Raw genomic sequence first — 19,437 nt, forward strand, 5'->3', positions numbered from 1 at the left:
CTAACAATTTTTTTCTGACAGTACATCACAGCAACGCACAGTAGAAAAGTGCTTTTACAAAAGCTGCAGCAATACCAAACTAAGCCTTATACTCTAGATTCCTACAAAAATGAGCACAATCCGAGATGTATACCACCACCATCTACCTCTTTGAAAATATTAATTGTTGAAGACTTTTTTCAACATACAGTACGCGTACCAGGTTCGGTGTTCACATGCATATGTGATCTTCAATATTATTGAAATACATGGGCCTAACTAACCTCGAAAATCAGTTTGCACTGTGATCTTTAATATCATTGAAATCCATGGGCTAACTAACCTCGAAAACTGGTTTGCACCGTGATCTTCAATATTATTGAAATTCATGGCCCTAACTAACCTCGAAAACCGGTTTGCAAAATTAGGACTGTCTAAGGCTTATAATCTCAACACGTCTCCTTACGTGTAGCTTCGTCCAAGGTTAAATACATGGTCCTAACTAACCTCGAAAATCAGTTTGCACTGTGATCTTCAATATTATTGAAATCCATGGGCTAACTAACCTCGAAAACCGGTTTGCACTGTGATCTTCAACATTGTTGAAATTCACGGGCCTAACTAACCTCGAAAACCGGTTTGCAAGGTTAGCATTGTCCAAGGCTTATAATCTCAACACGTCCCCTTACATGTAGCTTCGTTGGGTCTAATATGTGGACAGACAATAGATCAGGTAACGCAGAGTAAATGTGCGATCAACCGACTCGACACAAATTGTCTGCTCTGATACCATATTGAAATCCATGGGCCTAACTAATCTCGAAAACTGGCGTGCAAAGTTAGGGTTTTCCAAGGCTTATAAACCACAAGATCTTAGGCTTCTCATACTATGCGGGACTAATAATCTCGAAAAATATTTACACGTCGGTGTAAGTCAACTGGTAATTAATATTTTAAAACTCCAACCACGGTGCCATAGATTGTCCAAGGAAGTTTCGAAGGGATTTCTCTACGATTTGTAGAGCAACAGTGCTACATCGACGGGAAAAATTCTCCGTGGATTCTCTCATTCTCACATTAATTATGGAGCCCCTGGGACACACCATCCAGATCTATACGGAGCGTTTTTTATGTGAGACAAGGGTTCTTCCGGTCAATCAATTATTTTCGTTTGTAGAGAACTACTCTCACCGATTTCATGTTCACCTTGATTGGAGTACAATATTGAGAAAGAAAAATAGGGGATATACCTCGATTTAATTGTAAGTTTGAAGTTTTTACTAGTTTACTTATTAAAACTTAAAAGAAAGAGAAATTTATTCTTATGACCCTGAAAATTATGGGTGTTACTTTTTTGGTCCCAGAGTTATTTAATAAAATTTATAAATTATTCCGGTGGCCCTGGAATATTATAACTGGTGTGCATATTGCCTGCACATAAAATCAGTGTGCATATTACCTGCACACTATAAAATATGAAGAAAATTTAAAGAAATATGTACAGAAATTAGTGTGTACATTTCCTGCACATAAAATTAGTGTGCATATTGTTTGCACACTACAAAATATGAAGAAAATTTTAAAAATTATTTAGAGAATAAAAAATTTCATGAAATGAAAATTTGATAGTTGTATTTACGCTCGTTGTGTAGCTCTTTCAAAAAGCTTTCCAAATATATAAAATTTGTCTTATTCTTACTTATGATTTGTGAGACATGTCATGTTTAAGTTGGTATGACGATTATACCTTTAAAGAATATAGTTTATCATTTGACTAGCCCTTACGGCACGGTCCATGATGTTGGTTCATTTTTAATATATCGTATAATTTGTGTCCCGAATACTTATCAACTCCTTATGATTTAATATGGGTTTATCATAAAAATAGTCGGGATTTTCCTCTCTTTTTTTCTTGTTTAATTTTACCGCCGGAGATTTGCTCAAACGAAAGAAATATAATCTTAACTTCCAAACAATTTTTTATTTAGGTTCATTGCATATAATGAAATAATGCTCTACATGAACATGGAAGTTTAAATATTTTTTGGAAATATGTCGTCAGCATCGCTCATCTCAATGAAACAACTAATCAATATCGTCCATAAAAGTCTCCCCATGCTCCTATTTCGCTCCAGCTGACTCATTTATCATGGTCATGTTGTCGATCCTCCAAATAGGCAGAGAATAATATTTTTTTGCATCGAACGGATGATATAAACTCTCTAATGTGACATGATTTTCCTGTAATTTTTCAACACCCATCAGATGACAATGTTTAAAATGTGTACCAATTACCTTTTCGAAGGGATTGTATATATGCAAACCTCTGCCATTAAATCTTCAACAAAGTATTGTGTCCAACATTTCGTCTTAACGAAGGCTTTGGTAACTTCAAAAGTCTTGGACTTTTTGTCACTTCCATATGTTCCTACCTTCACTTGGGATACAATCTGGCGACACATTACCTCATAAAGAACCTTGAACACATATAGTACTCCCTGATCCTGTTTCAAATTTATAGGTTGTCAATAGATCCTTTACCAAAAGTTGACATATTCTACATTGAATATTTATAAAAAAAATTATGGTATTGTGGATCGTTGCTTTCTAAGATTGTAGTTTTCAAAATTGGTCTCTTCAAGTCCCACGACTTTCTAAGTTTATATATTCTGTTTGTTTTTAACATTTTAGTTAGCCATATTATGTTTGTTACTAACTTTAAACTTGATGTCATCTTCTACTGTGAACTTTATGTGATTTCAGAATCGAAATAGTTATACCTCTTTCATTTGTATCAAGTAATCCATCGTATATCCCAACAAATCTTCTACAAAAATTCCTTTCTTTTGCCGTTTCCGGACCATCGGTAGCCATTATTATCAAATGCAATCTGTCTAATTTTTGTTGATGTTATGTATTTGCAATGTTCATTTTTCTTAAATAAATAGATTGTGGAAAAACTAGAAAAAAATAACATAAGTATTTCATCGGGTCTAAGTTACTATATCCAAAATACTCCGGACACTGCTTCTGGTGCCAAGCCGCCAGAAGTTAAGGTACTTGGGCAGAAGATCATCGAATTCATCTGAGATGAAGACACGTCTGACGTATAACTTCAAGTTGGACTTGTTAGCATTGTAGTAACTCTCGTACATGTCATGAGGAGCCTTTGGAGGAACAAAAAGAACAGCCTTGAATTCAACATCACCTTCAGCAGTAAAATGACTCCAAGACATAGGCTTGTCCTCACTAAAATCCTGTTAAGAAAACCATAATTCACATTTGAATTTGAGTCAGCAATTTATAGTGAAAGACCAGTTCAGCTCTAGCAAGTAACTTGAAGAGGTTTGAATAACAATTTACCTTGGCGAGGGAGTGGTAGAATTTTGAGTACTCTTCATCAGTCACCTCCTTAGGGCTGCGTAACCATATGGCCTTAACGTCATTGAGGACTTCCCACTCAGAAGTTGTCTCCTTCACTGTCTTTGTCTTTGGTTTTTTCTCACCATCTTCCTCTACTTCTTCATCCTCTGTGGAACTCTTTTCAGCTATTTGCAAGAGTAAAACCATGTGAGTGGAGTTCATGTGTTAGCATCGACTAAAAGTTAAACGTGCAAGTACGTACGTGATTCATCTTCGCTGTCATCTTCATCTTCGCTGCCAAGCCGCCACACGCGCCAGTGGCACATGCCAAGCGACGCTTGCAACCTAGCATGCCAAGCCGTGTAAACCTAATGCCAATCCGCCACACGCGCCACTGGCACATGCCAAGCGACCCTTGCAACCTAGCATGCCAAGGCGTGCAAACCTAGGGACAAAGCCGCTTCGCGCGCCATTGGCACATGTCATGCAACACTTGCATTTTGGCATTACCACTTGCACCCGATGTGCAACCTATAGCCAAGGCATTCCGCACAAGCCATTGGCACATGCCGTGCAACCCTTGCACTTTGGCATGCCGCGCCTACATCAGAGGCCACGATTTCTCTTAAGATGCAAAATCTCGACCGTCGAAGGTCGCCACTGAGCCGGCACATCTCTCAAGCTCAAGTTATCAAACACCAGCAACATGCTACACGTTTTTCATGAAAACACTCAAGACATCATCCATGTCTCAATGGTGGAGCATTCACCTAACGCACGCAACAAGATGGGTTCGAATCACACCACCCTCAACAGGGAACAACAAGTTTTTGGTCAGGAGAAATACAATACTCAGAAAGGAAACTTTTCTAGCTTTCCCAAAAGCTTTCACCTTCTGATACAAGTCAAGTAATACTCTTCCAGAACTGTTCTGGTCTCAACACTCTCTTCGCTTCCCTCCCTAAACCAGCCCTTCTCCTCCTCTTTGTGACTGAAGCAAATCCGGAACGGCCATATCTTGGTTTAGGCCGGAGTTGTACAGATTGATCTCTCGAATCTAAAGTACTCACGTGCATTACATTTGTTTAGGGTTTAGATTTGTTTCTCACTCACTTACCGGAATTACCAAAATCGGCAGAAACGATTTTCACCCATAAACAACTTGGAGCACCACCGCCACTCGGAGCTACAACGAGACCACTGCTTACCTCCTCACCACCAACACGAGCACCCTTTTCAGAGATATCCCTCGCCTGGGGCAGACTCATTTCCGATCCAAATGCGGCACCAGGGTCGGTAGGATCATCCAACAAAGGTTGGTCAAGATCCTCAAAGAATGAATCAGTAACATCCAATACTTCATTCTCACCAAATAAAGCATCAACATCCACTTCCATGGCATGCTCGACCACACCAGTAGGAGCATTCGATGGCCCAGAACCATCAACTATATTTTTTACCTTAGCATCCTCAGTAGCCCGAGCAGACTGAGACAAACGCCTACGAGAAACGACCCATTTAAGCTCTCAAGGCCTGTAGGCGGGCAGATGAGCATGCATCTCAGGGATACAAGGAAGAACGTTACCAATTTCATCCCAACCATAAATGTAAGGCCCCACAACTCGAATAGGAGCAACAAGCCACTTGGGATCGTGAGTCTTACGAAGCGTACGTTGGGTGGAAACAGGAGGATCCAAATCACTCATAAGGCCTCGAACGCCTCTCCGAGTTCAAGAAATCCCAACTCCAAATCCATCATAGTATCAGACTGGTGACACCAATAGTTCTCCACGAAAGTATCAGAAGTGTATAACTCCCTCTGAGCGGCGACGAACTAATTCAACTCGTGCTGGGAAACCTTACCTTGGCTTCAGTGATTGCACTCTCGGGCGATCCGATAGAAATTACCATTTGGTTGATATATGGCTCGCTGAGGATCGAGCTTGCATAATATCTCGTACTGGAAGGGATTCAGCGGACGGTACAGAGGAAGACGAAGACCGACGTCAAGTTGACACACTGCAACAATGATCTCATTAGGACCACATGGGTTTCTCTCCAAAAGTTCATTTGAAAGAACACCAAACTGACCCTCATGAGTGGCAAAAGAAATTTGAAACTGTTGGAGACGATGCCTAACCTTCGCCGATTCCAAAAACGCATCATCAGACAGGCCGGAGGGATGGTCGGAACTCGGGTTTCTCATCGTAGCTTTCCCAGTATAGCTAAACAGCAAACAGCAAAAAAGAAAAAGAGGTTAGAACAATGACAAACAAAACAAAACCAACGTTCACCGGTAAGAACAACCAGCGACAATGACTGTAAAACTTCACAGCCGGAGAAGAAAGGGGACGATCATCAGTCAAAACGACTATGATGATCATAGAACCCAAAAAGAAGATGGAGCAATGACAAGAATCATTGATACCAACAAACAGGATGTTTACAGAATCCAAAAAACGATGAAAACCATCGGACAAAACAAAATAAAAAAGGAAAAGGGACCATACCGTCTTGAGGAGCGAGATGGGGAGTTCCTCCCAGACATTATAAATCTCTTTATAGGAGACAAGAAGTTAAGAAGAAACAGTAAGAGACAAAGAAGAGAAAGAATGAAAAAGTTCTGAACTCTGAAAAGTGATGTTAAAGGCGACATTCTCTCCTCCCAAAAGATTTTATAAGAAACCAAAGGACCACCAACCGGCGCCTCAAGTCCAGTGGGTAAAAGCGCACAAAAAGTGTAGACGTGGCGGAAATCATGGACGTGGCGAAAAAGGTGGGACGGTTACATAATTTTCTTCCCATCATGCCCTCGGAAAGTTGCAAAGAAAATTAGCAAAATGTGTGGGTAAAATACCTGATGGCCACGTGTCAACATCTCAAGGGATGAATACATGATAAAATGATGTAATAGAAGCATCGAATCAGCCTCTGAAAAGGAGAGTTTGTCTCAGTCGAGGCAACTGCGCACAAGCGTCACATGAATGACGCGTGTGAGTAAAGGTCTAATCTGCTAAGACGGTCAAGTCTAAAAAGCAAGATCGCATTTAATGAAGGATAAGAACAATACATGGGTAGTTCTGCATCGTGACGGAAGGCTCGGACGATCTATACTACGACCCCGAGGTGATAAAGCACAAGGTTCTCCACAGAAGGGCAGCACGATCCAAGGGAGAGCGAGATAACTCGGAGGGAGAACCAAACAAGCCATCACGAGGGACAATATAGAACCAGTCCGAGGAAGCCATAGCGATGGATGAAAGCTCACCCAACTCGGACGATCAGGCCACCACGAGTTTTATTTTGTGTATATATACCAGTCCATGTACAAGGAGATGGACAACTTATGTAATCCTAGATGGTCTTTCTACAGAGAATTCCTGAGAGAGATTTAGATAGAGAGAAAGTGAGAAATCTAGAAGAGATCTGTAACACTTTCAAGGATAAGACCTTATAATCAATAAGAAAACATCTTCTTTCCGTGGACGTAGGTCTTCATGGCCGAACCACGTTATATGCTTGTGTCAATCTTTACATTTCATGCACTTTACATCTTGTTCATATTAAATCTTGTATGTTTAGTAGTTTTTAGTCTTCAATTTCACTTGGACGTAGTAGTCAGAGAACATGCAACTACATATATCATTAGTTTAAACTCTATATTATCAGAGTTCCATAAATTCTTATAACGATCTTTATAGCATTCATTTATCCAAAGATTCCGAACTCATAAACTCATTTGCTTTATTGTTTTTGATCTAGTCATAGAAGACGACGATCCATAAAAAAGTGGAGATTCCACTTTGAAACTCATAAAACGTGCTGTTAAAATTTCAATCCAGCAAATGAGATTTCTGGACTAACACTCAGACTACACAACAAGAATCGACTCTTCAACGAACATTGCTAACATATCAAGCCACAAATTAAGCAGTACCACAATGCACTACAACAGTGCTGTTTCCTCGAATGACGGGGCTGCTACAGGTTCTTCCTCTAGTGTTGTACCAGAAGTGGATGAAATCAGTACAGATATTGGATTCCGTCGTGATTTCACTTCCAATGGAAGTATTGCCGTTGGTGAAGTCAGGAAAAGTGATATATGTATATGCCATTAAGCCAAGTGACTATTATGTCGACAGAGCCACTGGGATTGAATGTTAAGCCTCAAACTCCTTCAATTTCTAGGGATACAGACAACCAAAAGGGAGTACACAGTAAGCTTGAATTCTTTGAACCCTCAAGGAGAATTTCTGGATGAAGAGTTTAGAGCTGTATGCGATGACTGGGAGAATTCTTTAATGGTGGTGCATGAGACTGGCTCAGTCACAGTATTGCAATGTCAGAACAAAAATACAAATTGGTTGCTCCTGGACCCTTCTACTGGATGGTTGTTAAATTGCTGAAGATCACTTAACCCACTTCAGTTTTACAAAGTCCCTTTGAGTCATTTTGTCAAATGCCTACAATGCAAAATCACCTCAAATAATACATTAAACCATATGATTGGTCATTGGGTCTCACTCTTTTTTACACTAAATGGTCAGGTACGTGTCACTTTTCCAGGAATCAGAACATCCTCTCTCTCTTTTTTCCTTTTAAATCTCCTTTTTCTTTTGTCTTTCGTCTTTTTTCTCCTTCTCCTTCTTCTTCATTTCTTCTGTTCTCTGAAAACGAAATTGATAGAAAGAGAAACTAATAGAAATGGTGTCGGATGATGGAGGAAGTAAGAATTCACTTCTTAAGAAGATTCTAGGGTTTGGATATTGGGTACAGGGATTAAGATGCTTTCCATGGATGGCTGTGAATTTCTATCTAAAAGACGGTCTACATCTCGATCCTTCTAGTCTTCAGATTCTAATGAATTCTGCTAATCTTCCTATGGTTGGTAAACCTCTCTATGGTGTCATTTCTGATGCTGTTTACATCAATGGACAACACAGGATTCCATACATCGCCATTGGAGGTATGATCATGATTTCTCTTTCTCCAATTTTTTTCTCCAAATTAAAATTAGCCTTAGATTAATTTGCTTTACTTACTGTATTTCTTTAATCTGCCTCTCTAATTTGATTCTGAGAGATTAGACACCTTAATTTGATTTTAGTATCCAGAATGAATATCTTGATCTGCTTTTCTTTTTTCCTTTGGGTTGGATATTTTTGAGTTGTGACTCGTACGTGGTTATGGGGTTTAGTTTACGTGTAGTCAGTTAGAAGTCTAGAATCTATATTTTAGTGATAGGTGAGGTCGGTATACGTCTTGTATATGACACAAACTGTAAGGAAACAAAACAGCATCCTTTTACTGTTTCCATGAAGTAAAGTTAACAGCAAAATAATACAGAAAGAAACAAGCACTATCAGGATTCAGCACCACTCAACAAATAAACTGTGATGCATTTACCAAGTGTCATTCGTTATTTGAAAATCAAGTCTAATTTTAGAGATTAAACACTTGAGTTGGGCCATAATCTGGGTTAGAAAGCTAGAACCTCTAGAGTTGACTTTCATTATTTGGGTGATATTCCTCCCGATAGTTCTAACTTGTCAGGATGATATCTTAGTTAGTTATAACCCTTTTGATTAGGGACATTTCATAAAGGTGTTGGCACTATAATCGGTTAGTTTGTTTACTACTTACTGTTCCTGCTTTGAGAATGGGTCTCTCCCGGGTTAAGGAATTCCAGTCTTAGTTTTGGGGGTAAAGCTAACCATGTTCAAATTGCACTTGAAGTTGATTTTCTCCCTTTTTAAAAAATGAACCTGAGTTAGTTGGATATTGGCCACTGCATAGACAGCCTACTTAACTTGTTCTTGAGTTAGAATCAATCACATAAAACAAATATTACCTCACACTCATTTGGAGAAAGCAATGCTACTTCGTTATTCAGCATATATTATATTATATTATATATCATGTTTTCTCTTAGCAGTTTTTCTTCTTCTTTTGATTGCTGAATTTGCTTAAGCTTTACTGCAGTGTTGTTGCAAGCATTGTCATGGCTGGCAATAGCCCTACTTCCACCGTCAACAATGTCTGTCTCCGTTATATCGTTGTTTCTCCTTCTTAGCAACCTCGGTGCTTCAGTCGTCGAGGTTGCAAACGATGCCCTAGTTGCTGAGTCTGGTAAAGTACCTACAACTTCAAAAAAATCTGAAACATCATCTTCGTCCGGCCAGCTTCAATCATTTGTATGGATGTGTGTTTCTGTTGGTGGAGTCCTCGGTAACCTTCTTGGTGGAATGGTTATTAAGAAATACTCGCCTCAATTTATGTTTCTTTCGTTTGGCATTCTACTTGTTTTCCAGTTCTTCGTAACTGTAGCAGTTCGCGAGAAATCACTCAACCTCCCAAAGAGTTCGTCAAGCTCAGGGATTCGTAAGCAACTTTCAGAACTTTCATTAGCATTACGAAGACCAGATATTGCTTACTCCATAGCATGGTTTGCAGCATCTTTTGCTGTTGTCCCGATCTTGACAGGAACAATGTTTTTCTACCAAACACAACATTTGAAACTTGATTCATCTGTATTGGGAATCTCCAAAGTATTTGGACAATTGGGTATGCTTGTATGGGGTTCAGTATACAATGCAAAATTGAAATCGGTCTCTCCAAGGAAGTTAATGTCGATGGTCCAAGCAACAACAGGCGCACTCATGCTATCTGATGTTTTATTCGTGAATGGCACATATCTGAAAATGGGAATTCCAAATTCAGTTTACGTCGTGATCTTCTCCGGGTTATTGGAAATTCTACTTCTATTTAAGGCACTTCCTTTCACTGTTCTCATAGCTCAGCTTTGCCCAAGGGGCTGTGAAGGTTCTTTAATGGCTTTTGTAATGTCAGCCATTGCCTTAGCTATGATTGTAAGTGGATATTTGGGTGTTGCACTTGCATCGTACACTGGAGTCACCGGTGAAGATTTCTCAGGGTTGCCGAAAGCCATTGTCATACAAGCTGCGTGTACAGTTCTGCCACTCTTTTTCTCATCATGGGTCCACAGTGACACTAAGTCATCGCAAGTACAGAAGCAAAAGAACAAGAAGAAAAACTAGCTAGCCAGATCTGGAGGCAAAAAAATGGTGAAATTCAGTACATTGCTGAACATTACAGCGAATGTTGGTACTTTAGTTTTCTTGTTGTATTTTCTTTATACATCAAGATTCTCATGTAAAAAGAACGAGACCCAGCTTGAGTTTCAGAAAGGACCACGTGGTTTTTGTTGTTGTTGCTGCTGCTGCTGCTGATACCAAATATTCGTGTCCGACACTCGGTCGGGATATTCATTGACTGTATTTGACCGGCGTTGACCTGTCCATTTTACTTTCTATGACCGAGTCGTGGCATTTGCGATTATGTTTTTAACTTTTACAAATATTACCATACTGCCCAAACGGCTGTTAGACTCTCTCACCCGAGTCGTGCAAGAGTGTGGTCCGATTAAAATGTCCACCTTTCGTTTTTAAAGTTCAAAGTTTTGTCATCTGAGAAACAGTAAAAGTGGTGAACTTGATGTCGACGATCACCGCTGAACTTGATAATCCAATCGATCTTCAACCTCAAGTTGGTTTCGATTATGTTAACTTTCCCTTTGTCAAGGTCTGATTTCCTTTCTCATTACAAAAGTTAGGGTTTACTGTTTCTTTCTTTTTGGGGTTCTTGTTCTTCAGTATGCATCACTAATGTATTAATTTTTGATTTTCAATGTAGATTAAATGTGGGAACTGTGGAGAGGAGTAATCCCAAAAGAAAGATGTTTAGATACCTGTCTAGGGGAACTACTGATCTTGGTAATTTCTCTAGAAATTATTGAAATGAGTGTTTTTGTTAATGAATTGCTGAATTATTAGAGCTTGATACTTTCTGCTTTACAGTTTAAGCTCGCTGACAGGGTGTTCGATAAATTGTTTCAAAGAAAAAAATCCCATCCATGTCATCTCGATAAAATTTTAGTTGAGAAGTTCCAATTTTAACAAGTCTATTAGATTGCATTGAGATTTTTTATTTTTTCCAAAAGAGATTGCTTAGAGATGAAAATCGCTCTTAAAATTCTTTTGACAAAAAAACCCGTAACTTTTATTTGTAGGACCATCGTGTAGAAGGTCGGTCAACTATAAAATGAAAGGCTCTGCCTCACTTTTGAATTCAAGTCTATGTTTCATCATTAACTTTCCAAGTTGGTTCTTCCACCCTTGTTCTTTCTTCTCATTTTGTTCTTGTAACAGGGGTTTATCTCATCCCTGATCACTGATTATTTCTTTCAATTTTTAGGGTTCAGCTGAAATAAGTAAAATATGGTCAATATTATTGGAGCTGATCGATTTAACGGTAGGGATACATGTGTATAACACTAATTCAAACTTGCTATTATCACAATTTTGTAAATTCTTATGATGATCTTTATAGAATTTATTTACCCAAACTCATAATGCTTATTGCTTTTCACTATTTTTTTTATTTAATGATAGAACATGAGGAATTTGAAAGTGGGTATTTCACTTTGAAACTCATAAAGGCTGCCACTCAGAATTTCAATCCAGCAAATAGGATTAGTCATTGGAAAGGACTTTACAAGGTCTAGTGCTTTGGCTTTCTCTCTAATTTTGTACCTTTAGATTAGCATTTGTGTTGTTATCTTGACTAGTTATAATCTAACAGGGAGTTCTTCCAGATGGGATGAAAATTACTGTGAAACAATTAGATGAGTGTGAAGATTATGTATTCAAAAACGAAGTGAAGTTTCTATCAACATTCAGACACCCAAATATTGTTAGATTGCTTGGACAGTGTACTGAGAACAAACAACGGTTACTAGTATATGAGTACATGGAAAACGGCTCCTTGAGTAACGCATTATCCGGTAAGGCAGAAAACAGTTATTACTGAACTTCTGCACAAAGCAAGTTGTAGTTACAATTGATAGAATATTTTTGCAGGTGATAATGAAAATTTGAGAAAGAGGCTCAATTGGCACACCAAAATGAGGATATGCCTTGGATTAGCAAATGGTCTTGCATTCCTACATCACAAGGATAATTCAAAAGCCATAATTGTTCACATAGATATTCAGCCCCGAAGTATCTTTCTTGATAAATTTCTTGATCCCAAGATATCTTATTTCGGTTTAACGAAGCTTTTTGGAGCAGATGACACGCACTGCACCACTGCAGTGGGGGGAGCATATGCAATGTAAGATATTTATACATATATATACTTGATTTACAAATGTTCTAGATGTATATTGTCATCACTGCTTCAGCAATAAGCATCTAAACAGAGCATGGATGACTTCATAATTTGAATTCTTAAATGCTTCGATATGCTTCTAAGTATGAGAAGGCTTGATTGACATTGTTAAAATGATACTATATCTTACTTTTTCGATGCTATTTTTTCCACAAAGCCAAGTGTAAGATGATTAGATGCTCATTTTTTTCATAGGACAATTTTTAATTTTGTCTTACACTCTCACGAAATATTAGCACATTTCCTGGCATAAGTTGTTTGTTTGACATCTAATTAACTTCACCATCTGCCGATTTGAAAATCGACCGTTGATAATGAAAGGTTGCATGTCGTGTTAATTTTTTTTTATCATGCTCCATAAGGTAGATACACGCTGCAGCACCCTATACCACCCATTGATCTTAGAATACAGTCGACCCGTACTATGGATCGCATCCATTGTATATTCATTCTTAAAGAGCTGCATGCTAGCACTTCTCCCATACTTCAGACCCTAGTACCTCAACTCGAGTCCCCCAGAGAAGATGCAGAATTTAGCGAGTAGCATATTATGGATTAAAATCCTAATTAGCTAATTTTCATGCATCTATTCAAGAAGAATAAAATCTAAACAGCAATTTTCAATTTTCTTCACCGCCAGAGGATATGATGCCCCGGAGTATTTGACTAGAGGTTTAATTACAGAAAAGGCTGACGTATTCAGCTTTGGAGTTTCCATACTTGTACTTTCAACAGAAAGGAAATCTTTTGATTTGAAAAGACTCGCCAATGATGAGGATCTATTACTTGTAGACCTGGTAAGTGACGATTAATTGGAATTCTCACGTAAGAAATGTTTTGATGATTGAGGTATCATAACATATTAACTGCTACGTATATATAATTTATGTTTTTCTTCCTATCTTGCTTTTATCCTTTCTCGCAGTTTGACTCAAAAGATTTGGGTTGGGATTATAGGCCAAGGATTTACATCAGAAGGGAGAGCTTATGTCGCTGATTGATGAAGACTTGGCGTCGAGCAATTCAGTGAAAGAAGCAACCATGTTATTGGCTTTGGCAATGTTATGTACTAATGAATCGCCAGAGTTGAGGCCTTCCATGTCAGAAGTAGTGAACATTCTTGAAGGAAACACTACAATGAAGACCCCTCCAGTTGATCCACTCCATATGACAACAATCAGTTGTGAGGAGGTCATGTCTGAGATTGAAAGTGCAAGGAGAATTTCATCATATACAATGCTGAAGCGCGATGGGTATGTTTATAACTCTAACGATGACTGGGATGGTAAGGGTGGTGATGGAGCTTTACCGTATCAAGATGCATCAAAGGTAAAGGAAGACAACACTCTTCCTGAAGTTCATAATGATTTTGTTTCTGATTTAGAGGAATTTTTAAGTGAAAGAGGAGAAGAGAATGATAAAGTTGAGTATGCGACCAGAAACACATGAGCCATATGAAACCGCAACATTTAGTTTTAGGTATATTGAGGTTGCGACCAGAAATTTCAGCCCAGCAAATAAGATTGGTCAAGGTTCTTCTGGTTCAGTTTACAAGGTCCACATCCTTCTTTTTTCTATTTTCTACTTCTTAGAATATCTTATTTGCTTTACACTGATCAAAAAAAGATTCAACTGAACAGGGTATGGTTCCTAATGGAAGGACGATTGCAGTGAAGCAACTATCCCTGGAATCTGACCAAGGCAAAGTAGAGTTTTTGAATGAAGTAAACACTGTATCTACCTTGAGACACCCAAATATTATTAGATTGTTGGGACATTGTGCAGAAAACGACCAACACTTACTAGTATACGAATACATGGAAAATGGATGTCTAAATAAAGCTTTATTTGGTAAATCATTACTGCACTGTTATGGTTAGCTTCAATACTGATCTATTAACTCATGGAAATTCAGTTATGCTCGCTGATAGATAAAAGTTGATGGTTTCCAGGTCCAGTGAATTTGAAGAACAAGCTTAGTTGGCCAGCAAAACTTAGAATTTTCATAGGAATAGCGAAGGGTCTTGCATATCTGCATTCTGACAACTCCAAAATGAAGATTGTTCACAGAGATATTAAACTTTCAAATATCTTGCTTGATAAAGATCTTAATCCCAGGATATCAGATTTTGGGTTAATCATGCATTACAACAGAGAAATCTCACATATTAAGACTGGTCTTGCAGGAACAGTGTAAGTAAAACAAACATATATTTATTCAGGTGGAATCCGAATTGTATTGGAACATATCTAGGATTTTAATGAAGCCAATACTCGGTTGTTTCATTATTCTTTCCTTACATGTTTCTAACGGGAGCAACAATACACCTAGTCGCCTAGCCTACTAATTCTATTTCTATTTTTCTTTATCAACAGAGGATATATGGCCCCTGAATATGTGATGCAAGGAACAGTATCTGAGAAAATAGATGTATACAGCTTTGGAATAGTCACGCTTGAACTCATGACTGGAAAAAATAGAATTCAGTGGAAGACAAAGCATGAAAGCATTTCCCTTCTAGATCTGGTAAGTTGATTTCTTTTTTCATCTCTCTGTATAGAAAAGAAAGAAAAGATGGTCTTAAATTTGCAATTAAGAATAATATTACAAGATGTACATTTGCAATTTAACGGTATAAAGTTGGAATGTGATTACAGGCCTGTGATTTACAAAAAAAGGGAGATCTTGTAGGGATATTTGATCAAGACATGAGGATGAACATTCCAGTGAAAGAAGCGGAGAAAGTGTTAAATTTGGCAATCTTATGTACTAATTATGATCCGAAGTTAAGGCCTACTATGTCAGAAGTAGTGGACATTATGGCAATCGTATGTTCTAACTCAAACTGCACAACAAGAATTGACTCTACAGCGAATATTGCTGATATATCATTCCACAACTTAAGCAGCACTACAATGCACCACGGCAATGCTGTTTCCTCAAATGATGTGCTTGACTACAGTGATGGGGCTTCCGCAGGTTCTTCCTCAAATGGTGTACCAGCAATGGATGAAATCAGTAAAGATATTGAACTCCATCTTGATTTCAGTGGAGTGCCATTAAGCCAAGTGACTGTTGCATCAGCGGAGCTATTGGGATTGGATGTTGAGCCGCAAACTTCTTCAATTTCTAAGGATACATACAGAAAAAGGGGAGTGGAAAGCAAGCTTGAACTTTTTAAACCCTTCTTTGAAGAAGGAAAACTTCATATTGAATTTTCGGATGAAGAGTTCAGAGCTGTATGCGATGAATGGGAGAATTCTTTAGTAGGTTTTTTTGTTGATGAAGATGTCCCGTTCAGCATGGACCTAAAAATGGTTGAAAAGCTCTGGGAAGTAAAAGGAGATTTTTGTGTGTTCACTATAGAAAATGGGTACTTTATATTTCAATTCAGTTGCGCTGAAGAGAAGATGAGAATTTTAGAATCAGCAAACCTCCGGAAAATAAGACAAAGGCAATTGATTCTGAAAGAATGGGATTGGAAGTTGATGGTTGAAAGAATTGGCATGGAATCTCTTCCGATCTGGGTTAAGATTTACAACCTACCACTCTTCTTTTGGACTCCTCCTGTTCTCAGTAAAGTTGGGAGTGGACTGGGAACTCCTCTGTATGCTGATCGGAAGACCCAGAACAAAGAGCAATTAGCTTATGCCATGCTTTGTATAGAATTTGATGCTGATAAACCATTGCCAGAGTCTTTGCGAATTCTAGTGAAAGGAATGGAGTATCATCTGAACTTGGAATATGACTGGAGACCCTTAAGGTGTGAAAATTGTTGTACTTTCGGTCACATAGCCTTGAATTGTAAGCTGAAGATGAAGGCTAAGAAACAAAACTAGGTTCATATTAGTTGCTTGTACTCATTGTTGGCGCAGCGGAAAACTAAGATGAGCCCAGGAAGGTTTTGAGCAGCTTTTCTAAATTCAATCTCAGTTTGTTGCTTGATACAGCTCTCAAAATTAGTCAATTTATTGCAAGTACATCAACAGATCTGTAAGATTTGACATTAGCACCCCACGATATTAGTCTATTATGAAGAAGTCTCTATGAGTTTTGTAACTCCTATAGGAGAAAATTCTACATTATAATTTACCGAAAGCTGATTGTTGATCAAGACATTTGAATTAAAACTAAGCTGCAGCCTGTTCGATATGGATGCATTAGCCACAAAGGCTAATATCACCACACCGAGACATACCAAGCTGATGCAAAAAATTCTAGTCAAGCTGCTGCCTGTTTGCTTTTGACCAAGGGTGTGTGCTCTAAGAGTGTCATTGGGTGTATATGGGCAGGTTGGTCTTCCATGACCAATAATTGAAGCTCTGAGCTCAAAGTGTGGCATTACTTTTAGGTTACTTCTAGGAAGTTGGCATGTAGATGTTTTAGCTAGAACAAGATTGTGTACTAGTTTGGATGATGTCTTTTGTAATTTTCCACCTCTTTGGAAGAAAAACAAAGGAATCCATCTCAACATGATCTATCCATCTTAACTTTTTTTGTCCCCATTATGTGCACTCTACACCATGTGATATCTCAATTCAGCCGTTGATGATCCATTATAAAAAGGTGAGAAGCTATCAAACTTAATCTCAACCCTGGATGCACAACTAACTTATTGTTCCATTTGGTTTAGTCTTCCTGACACTCTTTACTGCAAGCTTTAAAAGGCTTTGTGGCAGGTCTGGTGGTAGTGGTGGTGGTGGATGAGACTTGATCACAAAAAAATGAGGTTAGAATCTCTTCTTCTCTCTATCTATTAAGTTGCATGAAATTTCTCAACTGTAAGTGATTTATGTTGCAAATTTTATGATATGTTTTTGCTTAATAGAATTTTGATTCAAATTTTATAACTTTGTTTTGCGCAGAATGGGTGTTCTTCTTTCTCTACTACTTGTGTTCACCTTGTTGTTTGTAACCCAATCTAAGAGTAGACCACCAGCACACAATGTTTTCTCTGTCACTGACTACGGTGCAGTTGGTGATGGAAAAAATTACGAGACACAACAAATTCAGGCAGCAATAGATGCATGTCATGATGCTGGTGGTGGTACTGTAAGATTTCCAAGAAGCAGATATTTAGTTGGGACACTTTTTCTGAAATCAGGAGTGGTATTAAACTTGGGTAACGCCAGGATTCATGGTGGGACGAGGATGGAGGATTATCCCACAGACCCACACAGATGGTATGTTATATTGGCCGAGAACGCAACAAATGTTGGCATCACTGGTGGGACGATTAATGGTCAAGGTAGAAAGTTTATTGAAAAATTTGATGAGAAAGCGAGTGTCATGAAGAGTTGGAACACAACAGGTGTGTGTCACGGTGATAAATGCAGACCGAGACTGGCTGGATTTTTTGATTGCAGGAACGTCAACATTTCTGCTATTACACTCAGAATTCCGGCTATTTCAAAGTATGTATCTCCCTCTCTTGCCCTCTTTGTCACTTCAATTTCCGCAAGCCATTTTCCGTATTTCTCACCATGAGATCGTCTTCTGTTTTTTCTCGCTTTGCAGCTTACACATAGTACGGTGTGACAACACAATCCTAGATGGTGTAACCTTAGAAAGTCATTTTTATATCCCGCACAACCATGGAATACATGTAGTGGATTCAAATAATACTCTCATCAATGATATCTTTATCGACAACGGAGGCAATGCCATCACTGTGAAGACAGTCAGAGGTCCCGTTTATAACTTAACAGTGACAAAGTCTTATCTGAGGACTAAATTATCAGCTATCAAATTTGGAAGCGGTAGCAGGTTCGATTTCAAAGGTATCAAGTTTCACAACATAGACATTGACGACTGTCATCGAGGAATCACAATGCAATTACATGAAGGAGGTAGTGTTTCCGTTGTTCATAATCTAGTTTTTACTTGTTTCCGGTGCCCAAAGATATCCAGTGTTAAATACCTTTGTTTATACATCTATGCAGGAATGGCAAGCGATATAACTTTCTCGAAAATAACTTTCTCGAAAATAATCATGAATCCAAGTCAAGATCTGTGGAGAAGAGCTGAACCAATTTACATCACCACTTGTTCACAAGACTCCAAATCGAGAATCTCTAACCTGAGGTTCATCAACATTTCAGCTCACTCTGAGAAGGGAGTCGTCTTATCTGGTGGTTCAAGACGCGAAGCAGTCCTGCGAAATATCAAGTTCATGAATGTCAATCTAACTTACTATAGTACAAACTTGACAGATAATGCTGAAGTCGAAAACGGATCAGGTGGGTGCGGCCGAGGTCATTCTTCAGCTGGGATTAGATTGGAGCACATTGATGGTTTACTTATTGAGAACATGATTATGAGATGGATAAATATTGCCAGGCAGTCGGAAAGCGCGTTGTGGAAGAACGTCAACACTTTTGACTTCCAACCCTCCACAGTGAATAATGTTTCAATTCGCAGCTTTAGTTCCTACTCAGAGTAGCAGTGCAGTGTTGTTGGTCAGTTTGTAGTTTTGTCTAGCAGTAATTTGTAATAGCTGTAATAAGCTTGGGATGGAGTTGGCCATTGTGCTCTCCTACTACACCTAAGCGCCAAAAACAGTGTATTAGCAGCTACTCTTTGTGTTCCCAGCTCGTGCCATTAGGCACCAGACTTTGGCCATCTCATTATCTTTTCAATCGTTCTACGCTGTGAATGACATGAATTACTTGTCAAAGGCGATCTAGGCGCTCGCCTAGGCGCACAAGTCTCATATGGGCGCCTCATATGAGAGCCATTTTATGTTTATTAGCAGTATTTTGTCACATTGGACGGCTTAGGCGTGCCTAGGCGCTAGGCGAGGTGAAGGGCTTGGCGCCTCGCCCAGCACCTCACCTAAAATATCT

General features: G+C 38.7%; 3 protein-coding genes across 5 annotated transcripts; all 3 read left to right on the forward strand.

Moving 5' to 3' along the window:
* The first annotated feature begins 7,302 nt into the window (after window positions 1-7,302).
* Window positions 7,303-10,574, forward strand: LOC113290297 (probable folate-biopterin transporter 7). The gene is made up of 2 exons (XM_026539913.1): window positions 7,303-8,308; window positions 9,325-10,574. The coding sequence occupies exons 1-2, from the start codon at window positions 8,047-8,049 to the stop codon at window positions 10,398-10,400; spliced, it is 1,338 nt and encodes a 445-aa protein (XP_026395698.1). The 5' UTR covers window positions 7,303-8,046; the 3' UTR covers window positions 10,401-10,574.
* Window positions 10,575-10,815: 241 nt separating this feature from the next.
* Window positions 10,816-19,252, forward strand: LOC113290296 (probable LRR receptor-like serine/threonine-protein kinase At1g53440). 3 transcript variants are annotated; one of them, XM_026539912.1, is made up of 10 exons: window positions 10,816-10,944; window positions 11,056-11,135; window positions 11,432-11,521; window positions 11,617-11,673; window positions 11,814-11,920; window positions 12,004-12,205; window positions 12,282-12,534; window positions 13,232-13,388; window positions 13,549-14,146; window positions 14,232-14,373. In XM_026539912.1, exons 4-9 carry the CDS (start codon window positions 11,640-11,642, stop codon window positions 14,038-14,040), a joined length of 1,245 nt encoding a protein of 414 aa, XP_026395697.1. In that variant the 5' UTR covers window positions 10,816-10,944; window positions 11,056-11,135; window positions 11,432-11,521; window positions 11,617-11,639; the 3' UTR covers window positions 14,041-14,146; window positions 14,232-14,373. The 3 variants fall into 3 exon arrangements, with proteins under 3 accessions (XP_026395697.1, XP_026395696.1, XP_026395695.1); XM_026539911.1 differs by lacking the exon at window positions 11,432-11,521; XM_026539910.1 differs by lacking the exons at window positions 10,816-10,944; window positions 11,056-11,135; window positions 11,432-11,521; ... (3 more) ...; window positions 12,282-12,534; window positions 13,232-13,388 and adding exons at window positions 14,544-14,784; window positions 14,968-15,118; window positions 15,250-17,321; ... (1 more) ...; window positions 18,110-18,441; window positions 18,535-19,252 and having other exon boundaries at window positions 13,875-14,146; window positions 14,232-14,442.
* On the forward strand, window positions 17,317-19,034 carry LOC113291930 (polygalacturonase-like). The gene is made up of 3 exons (XM_026541411.1): window positions 17,317-17,321; window positions 17,458-18,006; window positions 18,110-19,034. The coding sequence occupies exons 1-3, from the start codon at window positions 17,317-17,319 to the stop codon at window positions 19,032-19,034; spliced, it is 1,479 nt and encodes a 492-aa protein (XP_026397196.1).
* Window positions 19,253-19,437: the final 185 nt, after the last annotated feature.

This window comes from Papaver somniferum, chromosome 6, assembly GCF_003573695.1.
Source record: "Papaver somniferum cultivar HN1 chromosome 6, ASM357369v1, whole genome shotgun sequence".
NCBI lineage: Eukaryota > Viridiplantae > Streptophyta > Magnoliopsida > Ranunculales > Papaveraceae > Papaver > Papaver somniferum.

Bases quoted from the DNA above. Each gene is read 5' to 3' on its own strand.
- LOC113290297 (XM_026539913.1), top strand. From the start codon at position 8,047: ATGGTGTCGGATGATGGAGGAAGTAAGAATTCACTTCTTAAGAAGATT. The intron at 8,309-9,324 runs GTATGATCATGA...GCTTTACTGCAG, and splicing joins TCCATACATCGCCATTGGAG to TGTTGTTGCAAGCATTGTCA.
- LOC113290296 (XM_026539910.1), top strand. From the start codon at position 14,006: ATGATAAAGTTGAGTATGCGACCAGAAACACATGAGCCATATGAAACC. The intron at 14,443-14,543 runs GTAAATCATTAC...GATGGTTTCCAG, and splicing joins TCTAAATAAAGCTTTATTTG to GTCCAGTGAATTTGAAGAAC. The intron at 15,119-15,249 runs GTAAGTTGATTT...ATGTGATTACAG, and splicing joins GCATTTCCCTTCTAGATCTG to GCCTGTGATTTACAAAAAAA.
- LOC113291930 (XM_026541411.1), top strand. The intron at 18,007-18,109 runs GTATGTATCTCC...CTCGCTTTGCAG, and splicing joins AGAATTCCGGCTATTTCAAA to CTTACACATAGTACGGTGTG.